Consider the following 18,868-nt stretch of genomic DNA (forward strand, 5'->3'; position numbering starts at 1 on the left):
TCGAGAGCTCTTCTCCTTCGGTCCAATGGGTGGAAGGAAAGAGTTCATTGGTCCCCAGCAACAGGGTGGAATTCCTGGGTATGATAATAGATTGTTCAGCCATGAAGATATTCTTGACAGATCAGAGACATTGCAAGCTTGCGTCCAACTGTCTAGCTCTTGAGACATCCTCGGAGACATCTGTGGTCAGGTGTATGGAGATGATTGGGCTCATGGTTTCCAGCATAGATGTCATTCCATTTGCCAGGTTCCATCTCAGACCTCTTCAGATGTGCATGTTGAGACAATAGAATGGCGATCATTCAGATCTGTCCCAACAGATATCTCTGGACAGACTGGTGAGGAAGTCCCTATCTTGGTGAACCCGACTGGGGCAGTTGTCACAGTGGACATCCTTTTTTAGACCATCCTGGGAGATTGTGACCACGGATGCAAGTTTATCCGGATATTTTTTTTTTGGGGTGCCAGAAGGGCACAGGGCAGATGGACTTGAAAGGAGTCAAGACTACCTATAAATATTTTGGAACTACTAGCGATATTCAACGCTCTGAGGGCTTGGCCCCTTCTGGGGTTGTCCCGATTCATCAGATTCCAATTGGAGAACAATACCTCAGTGGCTTACATAAACAACCTGGGGGCGGGCGAGAAGCTCCCTAGCCATGAGGGAAGTATCTTGGATTCTGGAATGGACAGATACTCACAATTGTTTGCTCTTAGCGATCCACATTCCAGATGTAGACAACTGGGAAGCGTATTTTCTGAACAGACAGACGTTTCATCCAGGGGAACTGATAGATGCCTTGGCGGTACCCTGGGACTTCAACCTAATTTACATATTTCCGCAGTTGCCTCTTCTACCTCGTGTAGTGGCCCGCATCAAGCAGGAGCAAGCTTTGGCTATTCTGATTGCTCCGTTGTGACCGAGGAGGTTGTGGTTTGCGGATCTGGTGGGGATGTAGTCATCTCCTCCGTGGAGGTTACCTTGTCGCAGGGATCTGCTGGTTCAAGGTTTTTTCTACAACAAAATCTTGATTCTCTGAGGCTGACTGCGCGGAGATTGAACGGCTAGTCTTAGCCAAGAGAGGATTTTTGGAAAAAGTTATTGACACTCTCTTTAAGGCCAGGAAGCCAGTCACTCGATGCATCTACCACAAGGTGTGGAGGACCTATTTGTCCTGGTGTGAGGAACAAGGATATCCCTGGCATAAGGTCAGGCTATCCAGGATTTTGGCCTTTCTCCAGGACGGTCTGGATAAAGGTCTTGCCACCAGTTCCCTAAGGGGACAGATCTTGGCTTTATCTGTACTGTTGCATAAGAAGCTTGCGGAGCTTCCTGACATTCAGTTGTTTGTTCAGGCTCTGGTTAGTATCAGTCCTGTCTTCAGGAATCTGGCTCCTCCTTGGAGCTTAAACTTGGTTCTTAGGGTTTTGCAGAGGGCTCCATTTGAGCCTATGCATGCGCTTGACATTAAAGTTCTTTCATGGAAAGTTCTGTTATTACTGGCTATTGCATCGGCATGCAGAGTCTCTGAGTTGGAGGCCTTGCAATGCAAGCTGCTCTACTTAGTTTTTCATGCTGATAAGTCTGTTCTTCGCACGGGATTGGAATTCCTTCCCAAGGTGGTGTCGAGTAGTAACATCAATCAGGAAATAGTAGTTCCTTCTTTGTGTCCTAACCCTTCTTCTTTGAAGGAGAAGTTACTTCATAATCTGGACGTAGTTCAGGCTTTGAAGTTTTATCTTCAGGCCACGAAGGAGTTCGGCAGACCTCGTCCTTATTTGTTGTGTACTCAGGGAAGCGCAGGGGGCAAAAGGCCTCTGCCACTTCTCTTTCTTTTTGGAGGAGTATGATCTGTCTGGCATATGAGACAGAGGGACACAAGCCTCCTCAGAGGATTATGGCTCACTCGACTAGAGCTGTGGCCTCTTCTTGGGCCTTTAAGAATGAGTCTTCTATGGAGCAGATTTGTAAGGCAGCCACTTGGTCTTCCTTACATACTTTTGCAAAATGTTTATAAATTTGATGTTTTTGCTTCAACGGAAGCAGCTTTTGGGAGAAAGGTTCTTCAGGCTGTGGTACCCTCAGTTTAGGGTCCGCCTCATTTTGCCCTCTCGTCTTTTTAATTCAGTGTCCTCTAGAGCTTGGGTATTTGTTCCCACAAGTAATGAATGAAGCAGTGGACTCTCTTCCCATTAAGATGGAAAACATAAATTATGCTTACCTGATAATTTAATTTCCATCTGTGGGAGGAGAGTCCACTGTTCCTGCCCGTTTCTCCAGTGGGTGGACCAAAATTAAATTTTATTCTTCTGGCACCATTTATACACTGATATTTCTCCTACTGTTCCTTGTTCCCTTGGCAGAATGACTGGGGGTTGAGGGGAGTGGGGAGGTATTTAAGCCTTTGACTGTGGTGTATTTGCCTCCTCCTGGTGGCCAGGTTCTTAATTACCACAAGTAATAAATGAAGCAGTGGACTCTCCTCCCACAGATGGAAATTAAATTATCAGGTAAGCATAATTTATGTTTTTCAGAGCTCTTCAGGCTTGGCCTCTATTAAAGAGAGAATCATATATTCGGTTTCAAACAGACAATCTCACAACATTGGCATGTGTCAATCATCAAAGGGGGGGACTTGCAGTCCCCTAGCAATAAAAGCGGTATTTCTAATACTTTCTTGGGCGCAATCCAATTCTTGTCTAATCATTGCGATTCATATACCAGGTGTAGACAATTTGGAAGCGGATTATATCAGCCGTCAGATTCTAAATCCGGGGAGTAGTCTCTCCATCCAGATTTGTTCTATCAGATTGTGCAAATGTGGGGTCTTCCAGACATAAATCTGATGGCCTCTCGTCTAAACAAGAAACTTCCCAGATATCTCTCCAGGTCCAGGGATCCTCAGGTGGAAATGATGAATGCTCTAGCAGCTCCATGGTTTTACCAACCTGCTTACATTTTTTCACCTCTGGGAGTGATCTCAAAGATCATAATGGAACAATCTTTTGTGTTTCTGATAGCACCAGCATGGCCTCACAGGTGCTGGTATGTGGACCTTGTCCAAATATCCCATTGCCAGCATTGGTCACTTCCTATAAGACCAGACCTTCTGTCTCAAGGACCAGTTTTCCATCAGGATCTCAAATCTCTAAATTTGAAGGCATGGAAATTGAACGCTTAGTTCTTAGTCATAGACGTTTCTCTGACTCAGTAATTAACACTATGAAACATGGAAATGTCCACAGCACACCTTGCTTAAAAAGTGTCTTTATTGACAAAAGAAAGAGCAACGTTTCGTGACTGCTGTCACTTAGCATGATTAAGTGACAGCAGTCACGAAACGTTGCTCTTTCTTTTGTCAATAAAGACACTTTTTAAGCAAGTTGTGCTGTGGACATTTCCATGTTTCATATTGTCATAGTGGAATTGGGCAGATTTCCACGGTCGTCACAAGCACAGTATTTGCCTGGCAGCTGTTCTACATATTGTTGAGGAGTAATTAACACTATGATACAGGCTCGTAAGTCTGTTTTAAGTACGATTTATCATAGAGTTTGGAAAACCTATATTTCTTGGTGTTCCACTCATGATTATTCTTGGCATTCATTTAGAATTCCTAGGATTTTACAGTTTCTTCAGGATAGTTTGGATAAAGTTTTGTCTGCAAATACATTGAAAGGGCAAATCTCTGCTCTTGCTGTCTTATTTCATAGAAAGATTGCTAAGCTTCCTATTATTCACTGTTTTGTTCAGGCTTTGATTCTTATCTAGCCTGTTATTTAATCAATTTCTCCTCCTTGGAGTCTCAATTTGGTTTTAAAGATTTTGCAGACTCCTTCTTTTGAGCCTATGCATTCTTTGGATATTAAACTACTTTCTTGGAAAGTTTTATTTCTTTTGGCTATCTCTCTTCTGCTAGAAGAGTTTCTAAATTGTCTACTGTGTCTTGCGATTCTCCTTATCTGATTTTCTATCAAGATAAAGCTGTTTTGCAGACTTCGTTTACATTTTTGCCAAAGGTTGTGAATTCTAACATCATCAATAGGGAAATTATTGTTACTTCCTTGTGTCCTAAATTCCTAAGAATACTATTGAAAGGTCTTTACATTCTTTGGATGTGGTAAGAGCTTTGAAATATTATGTTGAGGCTACTAAAGATTTCAGAAAGACTTCTAGTCTATTTGTTATTTTTTCTGGTTCCAGAAAAGGTCAGAAAGTATCTGCCATTTCCTTGGCATCTTGGTTGAAGCTTTTGATTCACAAAGCCTATTTGGAGGCGGGGCAGTCTCCGCCTCAGTGTTTTACAGCTCATTTTACTAGATTAGTCACCATCTTGGGCTTGCAAGAATGAAGCTTCAGTTGATCAAATTTACAAAGCAGCAACTTGGTCTTCTTTGCATACATTTACTAAATTTTACCATTTTGTTGTGTTTGCTTCAGAAGCAGACTTTGGTAGAAAGGTTATTCAGGCAACTGTCTGAGTTTGATTCTAGTGAGTATGATTTGAGTTTTTTTTTATTTTTTAAGAAAACTTAATTCTTTTTTGGATTTAATTTCTCAGTGAAAATAGCTGGTTTTTATTGTATCCCTCCCTTTCTAGTGACTCGTGGACTTCCACGTCTTGGGTATTATATCCCATACGTCACTAGCTCATGAACTCTTGCCACTTACATGAAAGAAAAAATAATTTATGTAAGAACTTACTTGATAAATGAATTTCGTTCATAGTGGCAAGAGTCCATGAGACCCACCCAATGTTTTTTGGGGTTATGATTTTTTTTATATATATATATATAAAGCACTTTATTTATCCTGTTCCTTTTTGTTATGCTTTTTACACCTCACTAACTTAGCTATACGTTAAACTGAGGTATGAGTGAGGTGGGATGTGTATTTATAGGCATTTGAGGTTTGGGAAACTTTGCCCCCTTCTGTTAGGAATGTATATTTTATACGTCACTAGCTCATGGACTCTTGGCACTATGAAAGAAGTGAATTTATCAGGTAAGTTCTTACATAAATTACGTTTTTCTGATTCTGTGATTGAAACCTTGATTAAGGCTTTTTGTAAGCCTTTAACTAGGATTATCTTATACAAAGTTTGAAAGGCTTTTATTTCTTGGTGTATAGATCATGTTTTTTCCTGGCATTCTTTCAGAATTTCTAGGATTCTGCAGCTTTTACAGGATGGTCTGGATAAGGGTGTATCTGTCAGTGCTCTTTCCGTTTTATGTTATTACTCGTGGACTCCACAGCTTGGGTATTTGTTCCCAGGAGTAATAGATTGTGAACTCTGTATTAAAAAAACCCCCATAATTTATGCTTACCTGATGATAAATTAATTTCTTTCATGGTAGAGAGAGTCCACGAGAGCCCATCCTTATTGTTTTTTTTTGGTGTTAGTTTTTTCTTAAGCACATTTTTTTCCCTGCTCCTTTTTTGGCTCTTATTAATTTTTCTTACCTCACTTTGTTTGGCTGTATGTTAGACTGAGGTAGGTGGGAGGGGTTTTATATTTGACTCTTGGGGTTTGGGAATCTTTGCCTCCTCCTAGTGGCAGAGAAGAGTAATTCTTAGGAGTAATGGATTGTGGACTCTCACCACCATGAAAGAAATTAATTTATCAGGTAAGCATAAATTATGTTTTTTTTTTTTTTTTTTTTTTTTTTAAATAATATTTATTTTATTTTCATATTAAAGTAAGCTTGACAATGACAAATATAGAGTAATCAACTCACTTTGTACATACAGATGTAACAGAAGTCATAATAAAAGTATCTCCATGAACAGTTATAAGGAATATCAGATATATAACATATTTTTCCCGGATATGAGGGAAAACATAATGAACAAGCAGTTTTAGCCACACCTGACTGTTTTGATTGGTGCAGTACCATATTACAAATGTGAACCTGGTAGCATATTAACGTCGACCAATCAACTGAATGAGATCCTTCACCATATTAGTCTGAACAACTTAAAAGGCCATTCGAGACACATGTCTCCGAGTGAGGTAGAGAACCTCTAAGAAAGGGAAAGCAAAAAATGGAGGGGGGTATGAATGGTAGAAAGGGGAGAAAGGGAAGGAGGGAGGGGGGGGGGAGTGAGAGCAGAGAGATGGGGAAAGCATAGGGTAGGGGGGAAGACTTCAAGCTATCAAGCACAGACCGAGGAGAGCCGATATGGACCACTGAACAGGGGTCACAGTAGATATACATAAGGTAGGTCTATTTGTTATATTTGAAGTATTATGATGATTTTAGATATGGACTCAACCACAGAGGGGTTTCAATCCTCAACTGTTGGAAAAAATTATTACCATGTTCGACTCCACATCTCAGCTGGTCTTTTGTGGCGTGCATCTCCAGGTGGGGCAGATAATCACAAGAAAAAAAAAAAAAAAAAGGGGGGGGGGAGGAGAGGGGGGAAGGGGGAGGGCAGTGGGACTCATGTTATAGGGGAGGGGGGAGGGAGAGTAGGAGAGGGGTATAAGAGGTAAGGTGGGGGGAGAAAGAATGGTGGTCAACAGATAGAGATCCGTGGGGGCAGATGAAGAGCCCTACTCCAGGGGCAAGATACCACCGTGATTGATGGTCCTATCTCTTAAGGCCGTCTGTCTACAATCTTCCTGGTAGTGGAACCAGGGTTCCCAGATTTGCCAGTAGAGTTCCTCTCTATCAGCATTTGAGTAATAACCCTGTTCCATCTTGGCATAGACCTGTATTATAGATGTGATAGCTGCCATGTCAGGGGGCAGGGTCTGTTTCCAAGCTCTAGCTATTGCCAGTTTAGTGGCCGCGAGTATGAAAATTATTAGCTTAGTTAAGGGTGTAGGGATACCACTTGGGAATATGTGCAGTAGGGCCATGTCAGAGGTTAGTGGTATTTTCATTCCCAGATTGAGGCAAAGGGTAGCTACTTGGAGCCATAAGGGTTTCAGGGTAGGGCACTCCCACCATATGTGTAAGTCTGAGCCTCTCAGCTCGCATCCTCTCCAGCATAAAGAGGAAGCTGCAGGGAACATCTGTGATAATCTGGAGGGGGTATAGTACCATCTCAAAAATAGTTTCATATATGACTCAAGAGTGTTCGCACAGTGCAGAGTCTTTTTAGTTAATGTCATAGCAAGATGAAGGTGTTTGTCAGAGATCGGTCTGGAGAGGGCTTCTTCCCAAGCTCTAAGTTGCCAGGGTCTTTCTTTGTTAGTAGATGATTGCAGTAGGTTATAGTGGAATGATATGATTCTAGGGGTCTTAACCTGCAGTTGCCACAATTTCTCCCAGTTGGTCAGTGGTCTAAGGGAAGCCTTAGAAAAACCCCAAGACATCAGGAAGGCATATAGCCTGGAGTATTCAAATATGGCCCATACGGGAGGGTCCTGTACAACTGAATTGATATCTTCTGGAGTGACCAAAGTACCCGAGGGGTATAGCTGAGAGACCAAATTCAGATCCCAATGTCTCCATTGCTGAACATGGGTATCTGGTAAGGCTGTAAGCAAAGCGGGTAGGGAGTGTATAGGGGATGGATGGGGAGCCACCTCAGGTAGGTTTCTAAGAGTACTGTCAGCCGCTCAGGAATCAATCCGGGATGTAACCCAACTGCTAGCGTGAATTGAAAGCACACGCTAGCACACTGAGAAATATCCAGGACGTGACCCACTCAGGAAGCAGATTAGAAGATAACAAAAATGAATATTGTTCCAGAATGCAGGAAAGCCACAAAGGATAAAACGTCCCTTTAAGTAGTTCAAAGAACAAAAAGGAAATGCTCTTACTTGAAGCTTCTGAAAAAGGTCCTCTTTAGCAGGCTTGTAAAACAAAGGAAAAGTTCTCTTTTGCAGCTTGTAAAAGTATAATGTCCCTTTAAGCAGGTTTATAACAAACAGAAAGGCAAAGTTCTCTTTTGCAGCTTGTAAAAGTAAATGTCCCTTTTAAGCAGGTGTATAACAAACAGAAAGGCAAAGTTCTCTTTTGCAGCTTGTAAAAGTAAATGTCCCTTTTAAGCAGGTGTATAATAAACAGAAAGGCAAAATTCTCTTTTGCAGCTTGTAAAAGTAAATGTCCCTTTTAAGCAGGTGTATAACAAACAGAAAGGCAAAGTTCTCTTTTGCAGCTTATAAAAGTAAATGTCCCTTTTAAGCAGGTGTTGTTTAACAAAGAATAGGTTTAAAGGTAAAGGCCAAAGCAAGGTCAGGCAGGCAGAAGTCGGCATCCAAATATCAGCAAAAGGTATTGGCAAAAGACAGGGTCAGGCAAGCAGAAGTCAGCATCAAAGTATCAGCAAAAGGGTAATAGCTACAGGCAAGGTCAGGCAGGCAGAAGTCAATGTCCAAATATCAGCAAGTAGGGATTAGGCAAGAGGCTTGGTCAGGCAGGCAGAAGTCGGTACACAGAAGAACAAAACTGATATGGTACTCACAATCCAGGGAAACAACAAACGGGCCCAGATTCAGATCTCCCGCCGAGATTTAAAGGGCAGAGCGTAACCGTCATCAGAGGGGTGTGAGAGAAAGCGTCATGTTGCTAAGCAACATGACGTCAGAGACACAGAGGAGTTCCGGGAGCCGCGGCGACACGGCGATGAACGGAAGCGCTCATGACAGCACCCCCTCCTCAAGGACCCCTCCGGGGGACAGGACCAGGTCTATCAGGATGAGTCTTGTGGAAGGACTTGACCAATATAGGAGCATTTACTTGATGAGCAGGTTCCCAAGAACGTTCCGTGACTGGATAACCCTTCCAATGAATGAGATAATACAATTTCTTGCCCCGCAATTTGGAATCTAGAATATGGCTGATCTCAAACTCAGGATGTCCATGCACCAATAACGGTGGAGGTTTAGAAAAAGGCTTAGAATACCTGTTAAACATCACAGGTTTTAAAAGAGAAACATGAAATACCGGATGGACTTTGAGAGACTTGGGTAAAGCTACCCGATAAGCAGTGGAACATACCTGACCCAGTATTCGGAAAGGACCCACATATCGTGGTCCCAATTTGTTAGAAGGTTGTTTCAGGCGAAGAAATCGAGAGGAAATCCAAACTTTATCACCAGGGCGATATTTGGGAGCCTTTTTCCGTCGAAGATCCGAAAAGAACTTGTAACGTCTAGAAGTTACAGAAAGAATACGATGTATCTTCTGCCAATGTCGAGTTAATCTTCGGGCTGTAAGATCAGAAGCAGGATTCACTGTGGAGGAAGTATGCAAAGGGAATGTCCTAGGCTGATATCCGTAAGCTGCATGAAAAGGAGAAGTCTGAAGGGAGGAATTGTACCGGGCATTATGGGCCAATTCAGCCAAAGGAAGGTAAGAAGTCCAGTTTGAATGATAATGATCCACATAATGTCTAAGATATGTTTCAAGACACTGGTTTACTCTTTCAGTCTGACCATTCGATTGTGGGTGGTGAGAAGTAGAGAGAGATATAGTAGTACCAAAATGTTTACAAAGTGACCTCCAAAATCGAGAAACGAATTGTACCCCTCTATCTGAAACAATATCTAGAGGAAATCCATGGATTCTTACAATATGTAGAATAAAAAGTTCAGAGAGTCTTTTGGCAGATGGTAATCCTGGCAAGGGTACAAAATGAGCCGTCTTAGTGAACCTGTCGACCACCACCCAGATAGTATTGTTCCCAGTGGACAAGGGAAGATCGGTAATAAAGTCCATGGATACATGAGTCCAAGGCTGGTGAGGTATAGGCAATGGTTGGAGTAATCCTGAAGGAAGTTGGCGTGGAGTTTTGTTCATGGCACATTGTGTGCATACTGAGACGTAATCCTTCACATCTTGAGAGAGTGTAGGCCACCAGACATGTTGTTTGAGGTTTCGAGTGGTAATACTGATGCCAGGATGTCCAGAAAGGGGACTATCATGAGCCCAAAATAAAATCTTGGAACGAAGGCGTTCAGGAACAAAGAGTAAACCATTGGGAGGTTTACAGGACAAAGGAAGATGCTCTTGAGCGGACTGTAATTCTTGTAACCAAGAAGTTGTTAACTGGGCAATGACTTCATGAGGTTGGAGAATGGTACCAGACTCAGGAACTGGGGTATCTTGAAATTGTCTGGAAAGTGCGTCTGCTTTAATATTTTTTGATCCAGGTATGTAAGACAAATTATAGTGAAACCGAGAGAAGAATAAGGACCAGCGTGCTTGCCTGGAATTTAGTCGTTTGGCTGTTTGGAGATACAGAAGGTTCTTATGATCAGTAAGTATAGTAAATGGCAAAGAAGTACCTTCCAGCCAATGTCTCCATTCATCCAATGCCATCTTGATGGCAAGCAACTCTTTATTCCCTACGTCATAGTTAAATTCGGAAGGAGTGAATTTTTTAGAGAAAAAAGCAACAGGATGAATCCTTCCAGTCTCTGGTATTCGTTGAGACAGAACCGCTCCAGCAGCAACAGAGGAAGCATCCACCTCCAGAATAAATTGAAACTCAGGATTTGGATGACGAAGGATAGGAGCTGAGGAAAAAGCTTCTTTGAGAGATTCAAAAGCTTCTATAGCCTCAGACGGCCATACTTTACAGTTTTGTCCTTTTCTTGTGAGAGAAGTAAGAGGAGAAGTAATAGTAGCAAAATTCTTGATGAACTTTCTGTAATAATTGGCGAAGCCTAGGAAACGTTGTAAAGCCTTCAAAGAATCAGGTCTAGGCCAATCCAAAATGGCAGAAAGTTTAGTAGGGTCCATTTCGAATCCAGATGCCGATATTACATAACCCAGAAAGGGTATGGATTTTTGATGGAAAGAACATTTCTCCAGTTTAGCAAACAGATGGAATTCTCTTAGACGTTGAAGTACTTTCTTGACGTGGTGCACATGATCTTGGTGGTTCTGAGAAAAAATTAAGATGTCGTCCAGATATATGATAACAAAAATATTCAAAAAATCACGAAAGATCTCATTTACAAAATGCTGGAAAACCGCCGGAGCATTGCATAGCCCGAAGGGCATGACCAAATATTCATAATGCCCAAATCGAGTGTTAAAGGCAGTCTTCCACTCATCTCCTTTGCGTATACGGATCAAGTTGTATGCACCACGTAGGTCGAGTTTGGTGAAAATGGTGGCTCCCTGAAGATAAGTAAAAAGTTCAGGAATAAGGGGCAGAGGATAACTGTTCTTGATGGTAATCTGATTCAATCCACGATAATCAATACAGGGTCTTAATCCGCCATCCTTTTTTCCCACAAAAAAGAAACCAGCCCCTACAGGGGAAGAGGAGGGTCGAATAAATCCTCTAGCCAGATTGTCTTTTATATATTCTTCCAGAGCCATGTTTTCTGGTTTAGAAAGTGGATATGTCTTGCCTCGAGGATAGGCAGCCCCAGGAAGGAGGTCAATGGGACAATCAAAAGGGCGATGAGGAGGAAGACGTTCCGCTTCTTTTTTGGAGAAGACATCCACAAAGTCATGGTAATGCATAGGTAAGGATTCCGGAGTTTCAACTGTGAGAGCAATAGTGAGTGGTAACTTAGTAATCCTTTGAAGACATTTAGTCTGGCAGGTAGATCCCCAGGAAGTGAGTTCACCGAAAGTCCAAGAAAAAATGGGATTGTGAATCTGGAGCCAGGGTAATCCCAAGATAATGGGAAATTGCGGAGTGGGAATGACATCGAAACAAATTGTCTCAGAATGAAGTATTCCTACGGTGAGGATTAAGGGTTGAGTAGAAAACTGAATGTATCCAGAACCCAAAGGATCTCCACTGACCGTAGAGACTGAAATGGAATACTCCTTCTTTAGTAAGGGTATAGAATGAGTAGAAACAAATGTAGAGTCAATGAACACACCTCCAGCACCAGAATCAATTAGAGCTTGGGTATAGATCTTCTTATGTCCAATTAGAAGAGTTACTGGAACAAAGAGTTTCTTGTATAGGGAATGACCACTATTTTGGCTTAACTCAGTTCCCTGGACTAGAGTTAAGCCCTGGCTTTTACTGGCCTAGTAGGACAATCCCTTAATAAATGTCCTTTAAGGCCACAGTACAGACATAAGCCAAGAGTCCGTCTTCTTAAGCGTTCAGTCTCAGTTAATTTTATACTTCCTACTTCCATGGGTTCAGCCTGATCAGTAGTAGGAGAGGCTGGAGTGACTGGATTAGAAAAACGAGGAGCTAAACGAAAAGGAGTTCGAGTGGAAGTCCGCTGTGTTCTATCCTTTTCTTGTTGGCGTTCACGAAACCTGGCGTCGAGACTGATACAGAGATTTATTAAGGCTTCTAAGGACTCTGGAAGTTCACGATACACCAATTCATCCTTGAGACGCTCAGAAAGTCCTTTACGGAAAGCGGCTCTGAGTGCTCCCTGATTCCAAGTGGTTTCAGAAGCAAGGGTGCGGAACTCAATTGCATATTGAGAGACTGGTTGATTTCCTTGACGTAAATCCAGGAGAGTTGCTTCAGCAGCGGATGACCTTCCAGGTTTATCGAATACGTTTGAGAATGTAGATAGAAATGTATCAACATCCAACAGTATAGGATCATTCTTTTCTAGCAAAGGTGACACCCAAGCCAAGGCTTTTCCTTTCATTAAGGAAATAAGAAACGTGATTCTAGAAGAGGCAGTAGCAAAGAGAGTAGGGCTATTTCGGAAATGAAGACGGCATTGATTCAAAAAGCCTCTACATTCTTCAGGATTCCCATCATATTTATCCGGAAGAGGAATCCTGGGACTTAGTTGTACCTGAGACTGATTGTTAGGAATCGGAGGAGGTAATGCCTCAATCGGATTTGGATTGGGATTAGGATTGGGAGGTGCGGTAGCAACCAAATTTTGTAATAGAGCAGTAATTTGATCAAGTTTAGTGTCCAGAGACTGCAAGTGAGTGGCATGAGAACCCAAGAGCTGTCCCTGGTGAGCCACGGCCATAGATAATTCAGTGGGGTCCATTTTTATGGCCCGTTTGTAATGTCAGCCGCTCAGGAATCAATCCGGGATGTAACCCAACTGCTAGCGTGAATTGAAAGCACACGCTAGCACACTGAGAAATATCCAGGACGTGACCCACTCAGGAAGCAGATTAGAAGATAACAAAAATGAATATTGTTCCAGAATGCAGGAAAGCCACAAAGGATAAAACGTCCCTTTAAGTAGTTCAAAGAACAAAAAGGAAATGCTCTTACTTGAAGCTTCTGAAAAAGGTCCTCTTTAGCAGGCTTGTAAAACAAAGGAAAAGTTCTCTTTTGCAGCTTGTAAAAGTATAATGTCCCTTTAAGCAGGTTTATAACAAACAGAAAGGCAAAGTTCTCTTTTGCAGCTTGTAAAAGTAAATGTCCCTTTTAAGCAGGTGTATAACAAACAGAAAGGCAAAGTTCTCTTTTGCAGCTTGTAAAAGTAAATGTCCCTTTTAAGCAGGTGTATAACAAACAGAAAGGCAAAATTCTCTTTTGCAGCTTGTAAAAGTAAATGTCCCTTTTAAGCAGGTGTATAACAAACAGAAAGGCAAAGTTCTCTTTTGCAGCTTATAAAAGTAAATGTCCCTTTTAAGCAGGTGTTGTTTAACAAAGAATAGGTTTAAAGGTAAAGGCCAAAGCAAGGTCAGGCAGGCAGAAGTCGGCATCCAAATATCAGCAAAAGGTATTGGCAAAAGACAGGGTCAGGCAAGCAGAAGTCGGCATCAAAGTATCAGCAAAAGGGTAATAGCTACAGGCAAGGTCAGGCAGGCAGAAGTCAATGTCCAAATATCAGCAAGTAGGGATTAGGCAAGAGGCTTGGTCAGGCAGGCAGAAGTCGGTACACAGAAGAACAAAACTGATATGGTACTCACAATCCAGGGAAACAACAAACGGGCCCAGATTCAGATCTCCCGCCGAGATTTAAAGGGCAGAGCGTAACCGTCATCAGAGGGGTGTGAGAGAAAGCGTCATGTTGCTAAGCAACATGACGTCAGAGACACAGAGGAGTTCCGGGAGCCGCGGCGACACGGCAATGAACGGAAGCGCTCATGACAAGTACGCCACATTTTAAGATTTTCCCTGACAATAACATTTTTAATTCTCAGCATGTCTAGTTGATATTCAGGGATCCAGGGCAAATCTGCCAAGGTCAATCCTCTGGGCAGCTCAGAATTTTTTATATTCTTCCATCCCTGAGGTTCCCCCTTGTCTGCCCACGCTGTGATGTGTGATAGTCTGGCTGCCTCATAATACCCACGTATGCTAGGCATCGCTACTCCTCCCCGTTCGTATTTTTTCTGCAGTATTTTCGCAGCAATTCGAGGTCTAGACTTTCCCCATATGTATTTTTGGCCAATAGATTGGAGTGTGTCTATCAGAGCACTGGGTACATTGAGGGGCATAAATTATGTTTTTGCTAATGGAAGTATATTGCAAAAATACTTCTATTTAAACTTGAATTGTACTGATGCACATTTTAATTTTGACCTTTTTATCCCGTTTAACAAACACATTTTGGGAGGGACACGAAACCCACATTTTTTCTTTCATGATTATATCAGATAGAGCATGTAATTTTAAATAAGTTTCCAATTTATTTCTGTTATCTAATTTGTTTAATTCTCTTTGTATCCCTTATTGAAAAGTATAGCTAGGTAGACTTATAAGTTGCTGATAGGTGGCTGCTCATATATGCATCTTGCTATTGGCTTTTAGCTAACTCCCAGTAGCGCATTGCTGCTCCTTCAGCAAAGGATACCATGAGAATAAAACAAATTAGATCATAGAAGTAAATTGGAACGTTGTTTAAAAAGTTATGTTCTATCTGAATCAAAGTAAAATTTTGTGTTTTATGTCACCCTAATAGTAAACTCATATTTAAATGTTTTTGTTTTTTTTTGTTTGTTTTTTTATTACAATATGTTTCTTTATAACATTTGTGTCTATACATTGTTTGTGTTTTTATTTTTACAGACATGGCATTATTTTAGCTATATAATGAATGTAATAATAGTATAATTTTTTTATATATAATTTTTAATTTTGTATCTTTTAATCACTTTGCTATCAGTATATAGCAGAATTATGTTTGTTTCCTTGAACTATTGCTAAATAAATAGCTTATAACATTATATATATTATAAATAGTCTGGCGCTCTACAAATAACTGATAATAATAAGAGTACAATTTTTATGCTGTCTCAAATATGTCAATTATCCAATCCTCCAGTTAGTGTGTGTATAAAAAGGTTCTATTTCTCTCTTCCACAGATTTATCCTCAGGAGAGGCACAGCATCCGGGTTCCTGAGTCTGGAGAACATTATGAACTCCACCTCCTGTATTACCTGCAGGAGAACCTTGGCTCCCAAATAGCAGTCAGCAAAACATTGTGAGCAAAGGGTTGGTGGTGGTTCTGGATAGTAAAGCACTGCTGCTGTCAGCAGAGCCAGGGATATCCTGTCGAATGTGCGCGTGTAGCGTAGGTCACGGGGCAAGGGATGAACTTTAACCCTTTTACTGCTGTGTATACCAACACATCATTTACCTTGAAAGGGTTGACCTGCTTAAATCTCTACTCTACATTAGATGATCAGGATTAACTTAGTGGTAGAGTATATATGCCCTTCACGATCACAGATAATACATTACTTGTTCACCTGAAAACAACATGGCTTAATCCTTTGGCATGAGCTTTAATGTGTAGCCCTAAGGCTTTTTGGAAATCAGGGACTTGTACATCAGGAAACATACTTTTAATATGTAACGGGGGTCTGGCCAAGTTAAAAACCACAGCTACACATGCACTGTTTCTTTTACTGGGTGTACACCAAAATCTACCTATTTTTCAACATCCTGCAACAATGACTCTTCCTTCACCCTCTTCCGTTTTAGCATGAGTTGCTCCTATTTTATTGCTGTGAACATTTTGGAGTGCCTTCCATTTGTCTGTCCCATTTGTCTGTCTATCCTTTCCTGTTTGCTCTCTTGGTACCCTAGGCACTCGTGCATGACTTTAAGGTACTGTTTTTTTGTTATCTTTTTTTCATTTTATGTGATAGTTCTGTCTGTTGTATTCAGTTCATCCTTACTCCCACCGGGTGCCTTGCTTTTGTTACCACATTGTTTCTTTGTACACATTTATATTCAGAAGAGCTGGAGAGAAGCATGTATCCTCTACTGCCAGAGATCTGCAATGTATTGTGGGCATGACTGGCAGAAAACTGTCTAGATCTTAGGGAATTCTTTCCTTCCTGTCAACAGCTTTCCTGTTACTACCATTGTAAAATATTTTCCTTTCCTATGCTTCGGACTTTAGTTCAAGACTTCCACATGTGACTCTGTTATGTTAAGCACTTTATAATGGAAAGGTGCTATCTAAACTATTTAAACACTTTAACTTTGTAATATTAGTTGTTGCAAAATCCACCTATCTAAATCAAACTGTCCTCTACACTCCTGTTATTGGGTTGGATTACAATGTGTTATGGTTTGCATGAGTAATGTGTACATGATGTCTGGCAACTGTATTGTTCTCAGTGTTCTTTCTACTGTCTTCTGTAGAGTAAAATCTAATATAGAAAACTTCAATATTTTCACAGGAAGGAAAGCCTACTCTGATTTTATGATCTGTCATTGAGGCTGTAGTGTGTAAGATTCTTTGACAACCATATGGGCTTCATCTGGACCAACACCAGCCTTATTTCTTCTGCTATGAATGGTATGGAGGTCTCTGAATCTGAATGCTCTGCAGCCTCGTTATCAATGTCACATATGATGTTGCTTATCAAGCACATGCGATTTAAGCTGCAGTGTATTCATGGAGCAGAAGAAATGAAAGATGCCAGGATTCTGCAACCTCTGGTGCCCAACAAACTTCATAATGTGCTTACAACAGAGAACTATGAGGGATCTGCAGGAGCTTCTATGGTTTGCTGTACTGAATCTGACTGTGCTTGTGTCATTTTATGGGAAAAAGAGGACCGTGCATTTCACTTAATGTGGAACTGAAAGATTCCCATATTTCTCTTGGACTTGTCCGTCCTATGAACTAAACTGAATCAATGACATTGACATGCATATTTAAGGGTAACGTGGTAACTAGTTGTAGACCAGAATTTTAGATAACAAAGTTTTGTTGTATACTCATGCTTGCATATTTCTAATAATTTTAGGTTCTTTTTGTTTAACATATCTCTGCTATGTACAGCCAAATCATTTGACAGGCAGTGGAATCCACTTACTGGATTTTCTTTCCAGCCAAGTGGACAATTAAAAATGGATCTCCCCTTCTTTATTTTTATTGTAATTAGCTAAATTTTATTTTAATGATCAGTCAACAGATATTATTAATCTTCTTAGCTTGTCACTGTCATTGGTTCCGTTTTGGTTCCATCTCACACTGACCCTTTCAAGGTGCCATATTTTGTGCTGTTGCAAAAAAAAACAACTGAAAAAAGAAAACAACAGAAAAGCTGTAAAATTTAAAACAATATTTTATTCTGCTCCTTTTGGCTACTTCATTTTTTCCATGTAGCGATCTAGTAATCTGTTAAGAATGGTGGATGGTTTTTAAAATGGCTGCTATTTCCTTTCATAGAAATTAGATGTTTCTGAATATATATATATATATAAAACTATTTTCTAGTTAGAAAAAAAAGTTAAAAAAATGTAAAATATGTTTGTATTTGTCCAAAACATGGAGAACCTAAGTTAAATTATTTATCTTTTTTTTATTAACTTTATCCATATTGAAATAATACCAAGAAATGGTGGGGAAAATTATTGTTCTCTGTACTTCCTCTCTCAAATAAAGCGAATACCATGCTATGTTTGCAAGATTTCTAAGTGAAGAAGTGGCAACCATCTTAAATGTTTTCCCATCCCCACAGAAATCCCAGCAGCTCTATGCTTTGCATGTTTTTTGTTTGTATTGCATTAAAATGAGTGCTGGAATTTGACCAGGAAGGGCAATTGCTAATAACATAGTGCAAAAAATATTGTACAAATATATATATATATATATATATATATATATATATATATAGCTATAGTTAATATACTGTGTTTATTTTTTAATTGCCGAAGCCATGTGTTGTCTTGTGTTGCTGTAATTCATATTTTTAAACTATGAGTGTCAAACCATTTTTAAAGGGGGTCACATCAGTTCTTCCACTTACACAGCTAATGAACAATTATTAAAATAGATATTAATAGAAACAAGAATATATATTTCTGTATTAATAAAAGCACAAGGAAAGAATATACACACCCGCAACACCACAGTGAACCATACGTGATAAGCAATCGATATACACAAACACACATGAAAAGCAATAGATGTACATATCTGCAAGACCATAGTGAGACACACATAATAAACAATGGATATACACAAACACACATGATAAGCAATGGATGTACATACCTGCAAGACCATAGTGAGGCACACATGATAAACAATGGATATACACAAACACACATGATAAACAATGGATATACACAAACACACATGATAAATAATGGATATACACAAACACACATGATAAATAATGGATATACACAAACACACATGATAAACAATGGATATACACAAACACACATGATAAACAATGGATATACACAAACACACATGATAAACAATGGATATACACAAACACACATGATAAGCAATGGATGTACACAATTGCAAGACCATAGTGAGACACACATGATAAACAATTGATATACTCACACACATGTTAAACAATGGATATACACAAACACACATGATAAACAATGGATATACACAAACACACATGATAAACGATGGATATACACAAACACACATGATAAGCGATGGATATACACAAACACACATGATAAACAATGGATATACACAAACACACATGATAAACAATGGATATACACAAACACATAATTAACAATGGACACACACAAACACACACGATAAACAA

General features: G+C 40.3%; 1 protein-coding gene across 2 annotated transcripts in view; it reads left to right on the forward strand.

The window, feature by feature from the left end:
- DPP8 (dipeptidyl peptidase 8) overlaps positions 1 to 17,419 on the forward strand; it is a 352,338-nt gene extending 334,919 nt beyond the window's left edge. For both annotated transcript variants that reach the window (XM_053718538.1, XM_053718537.1), the window contains exons 21-22: positions 15,185 to 15,303; positions 16,514 to 17,419. In XM_053718538.1, the coding sequence (XP_053574513.1) occupies positions 15,185 to 15,303; positions 16,514 to 16,532 (138 nt within the window). In that variant the 3' untranslated portion in view covers positions 16,533 to 17,419. The remainder of the gene's footprint in view (positions 1 to 15,184; positions 15,304 to 16,513) is intronic.
- The last annotated feature ends 1,449 nt before the right edge of the window (positions 17,420 to 18,868 follow it).

The sequence above is a fragment of the Bombina bombina genome, chromosome 6 (genome assembly GCF_027579735.1).
Source record: "Bombina bombina isolate aBomBom1 chromosome 6, aBomBom1.pri, whole genome shotgun sequence".
Taxonomy (NCBI): domain Eukaryota; kingdom Metazoa; phylum Chordata; class Amphibia; order Anura; family Bombinatoridae; genus Bombina; species Bombina bombina.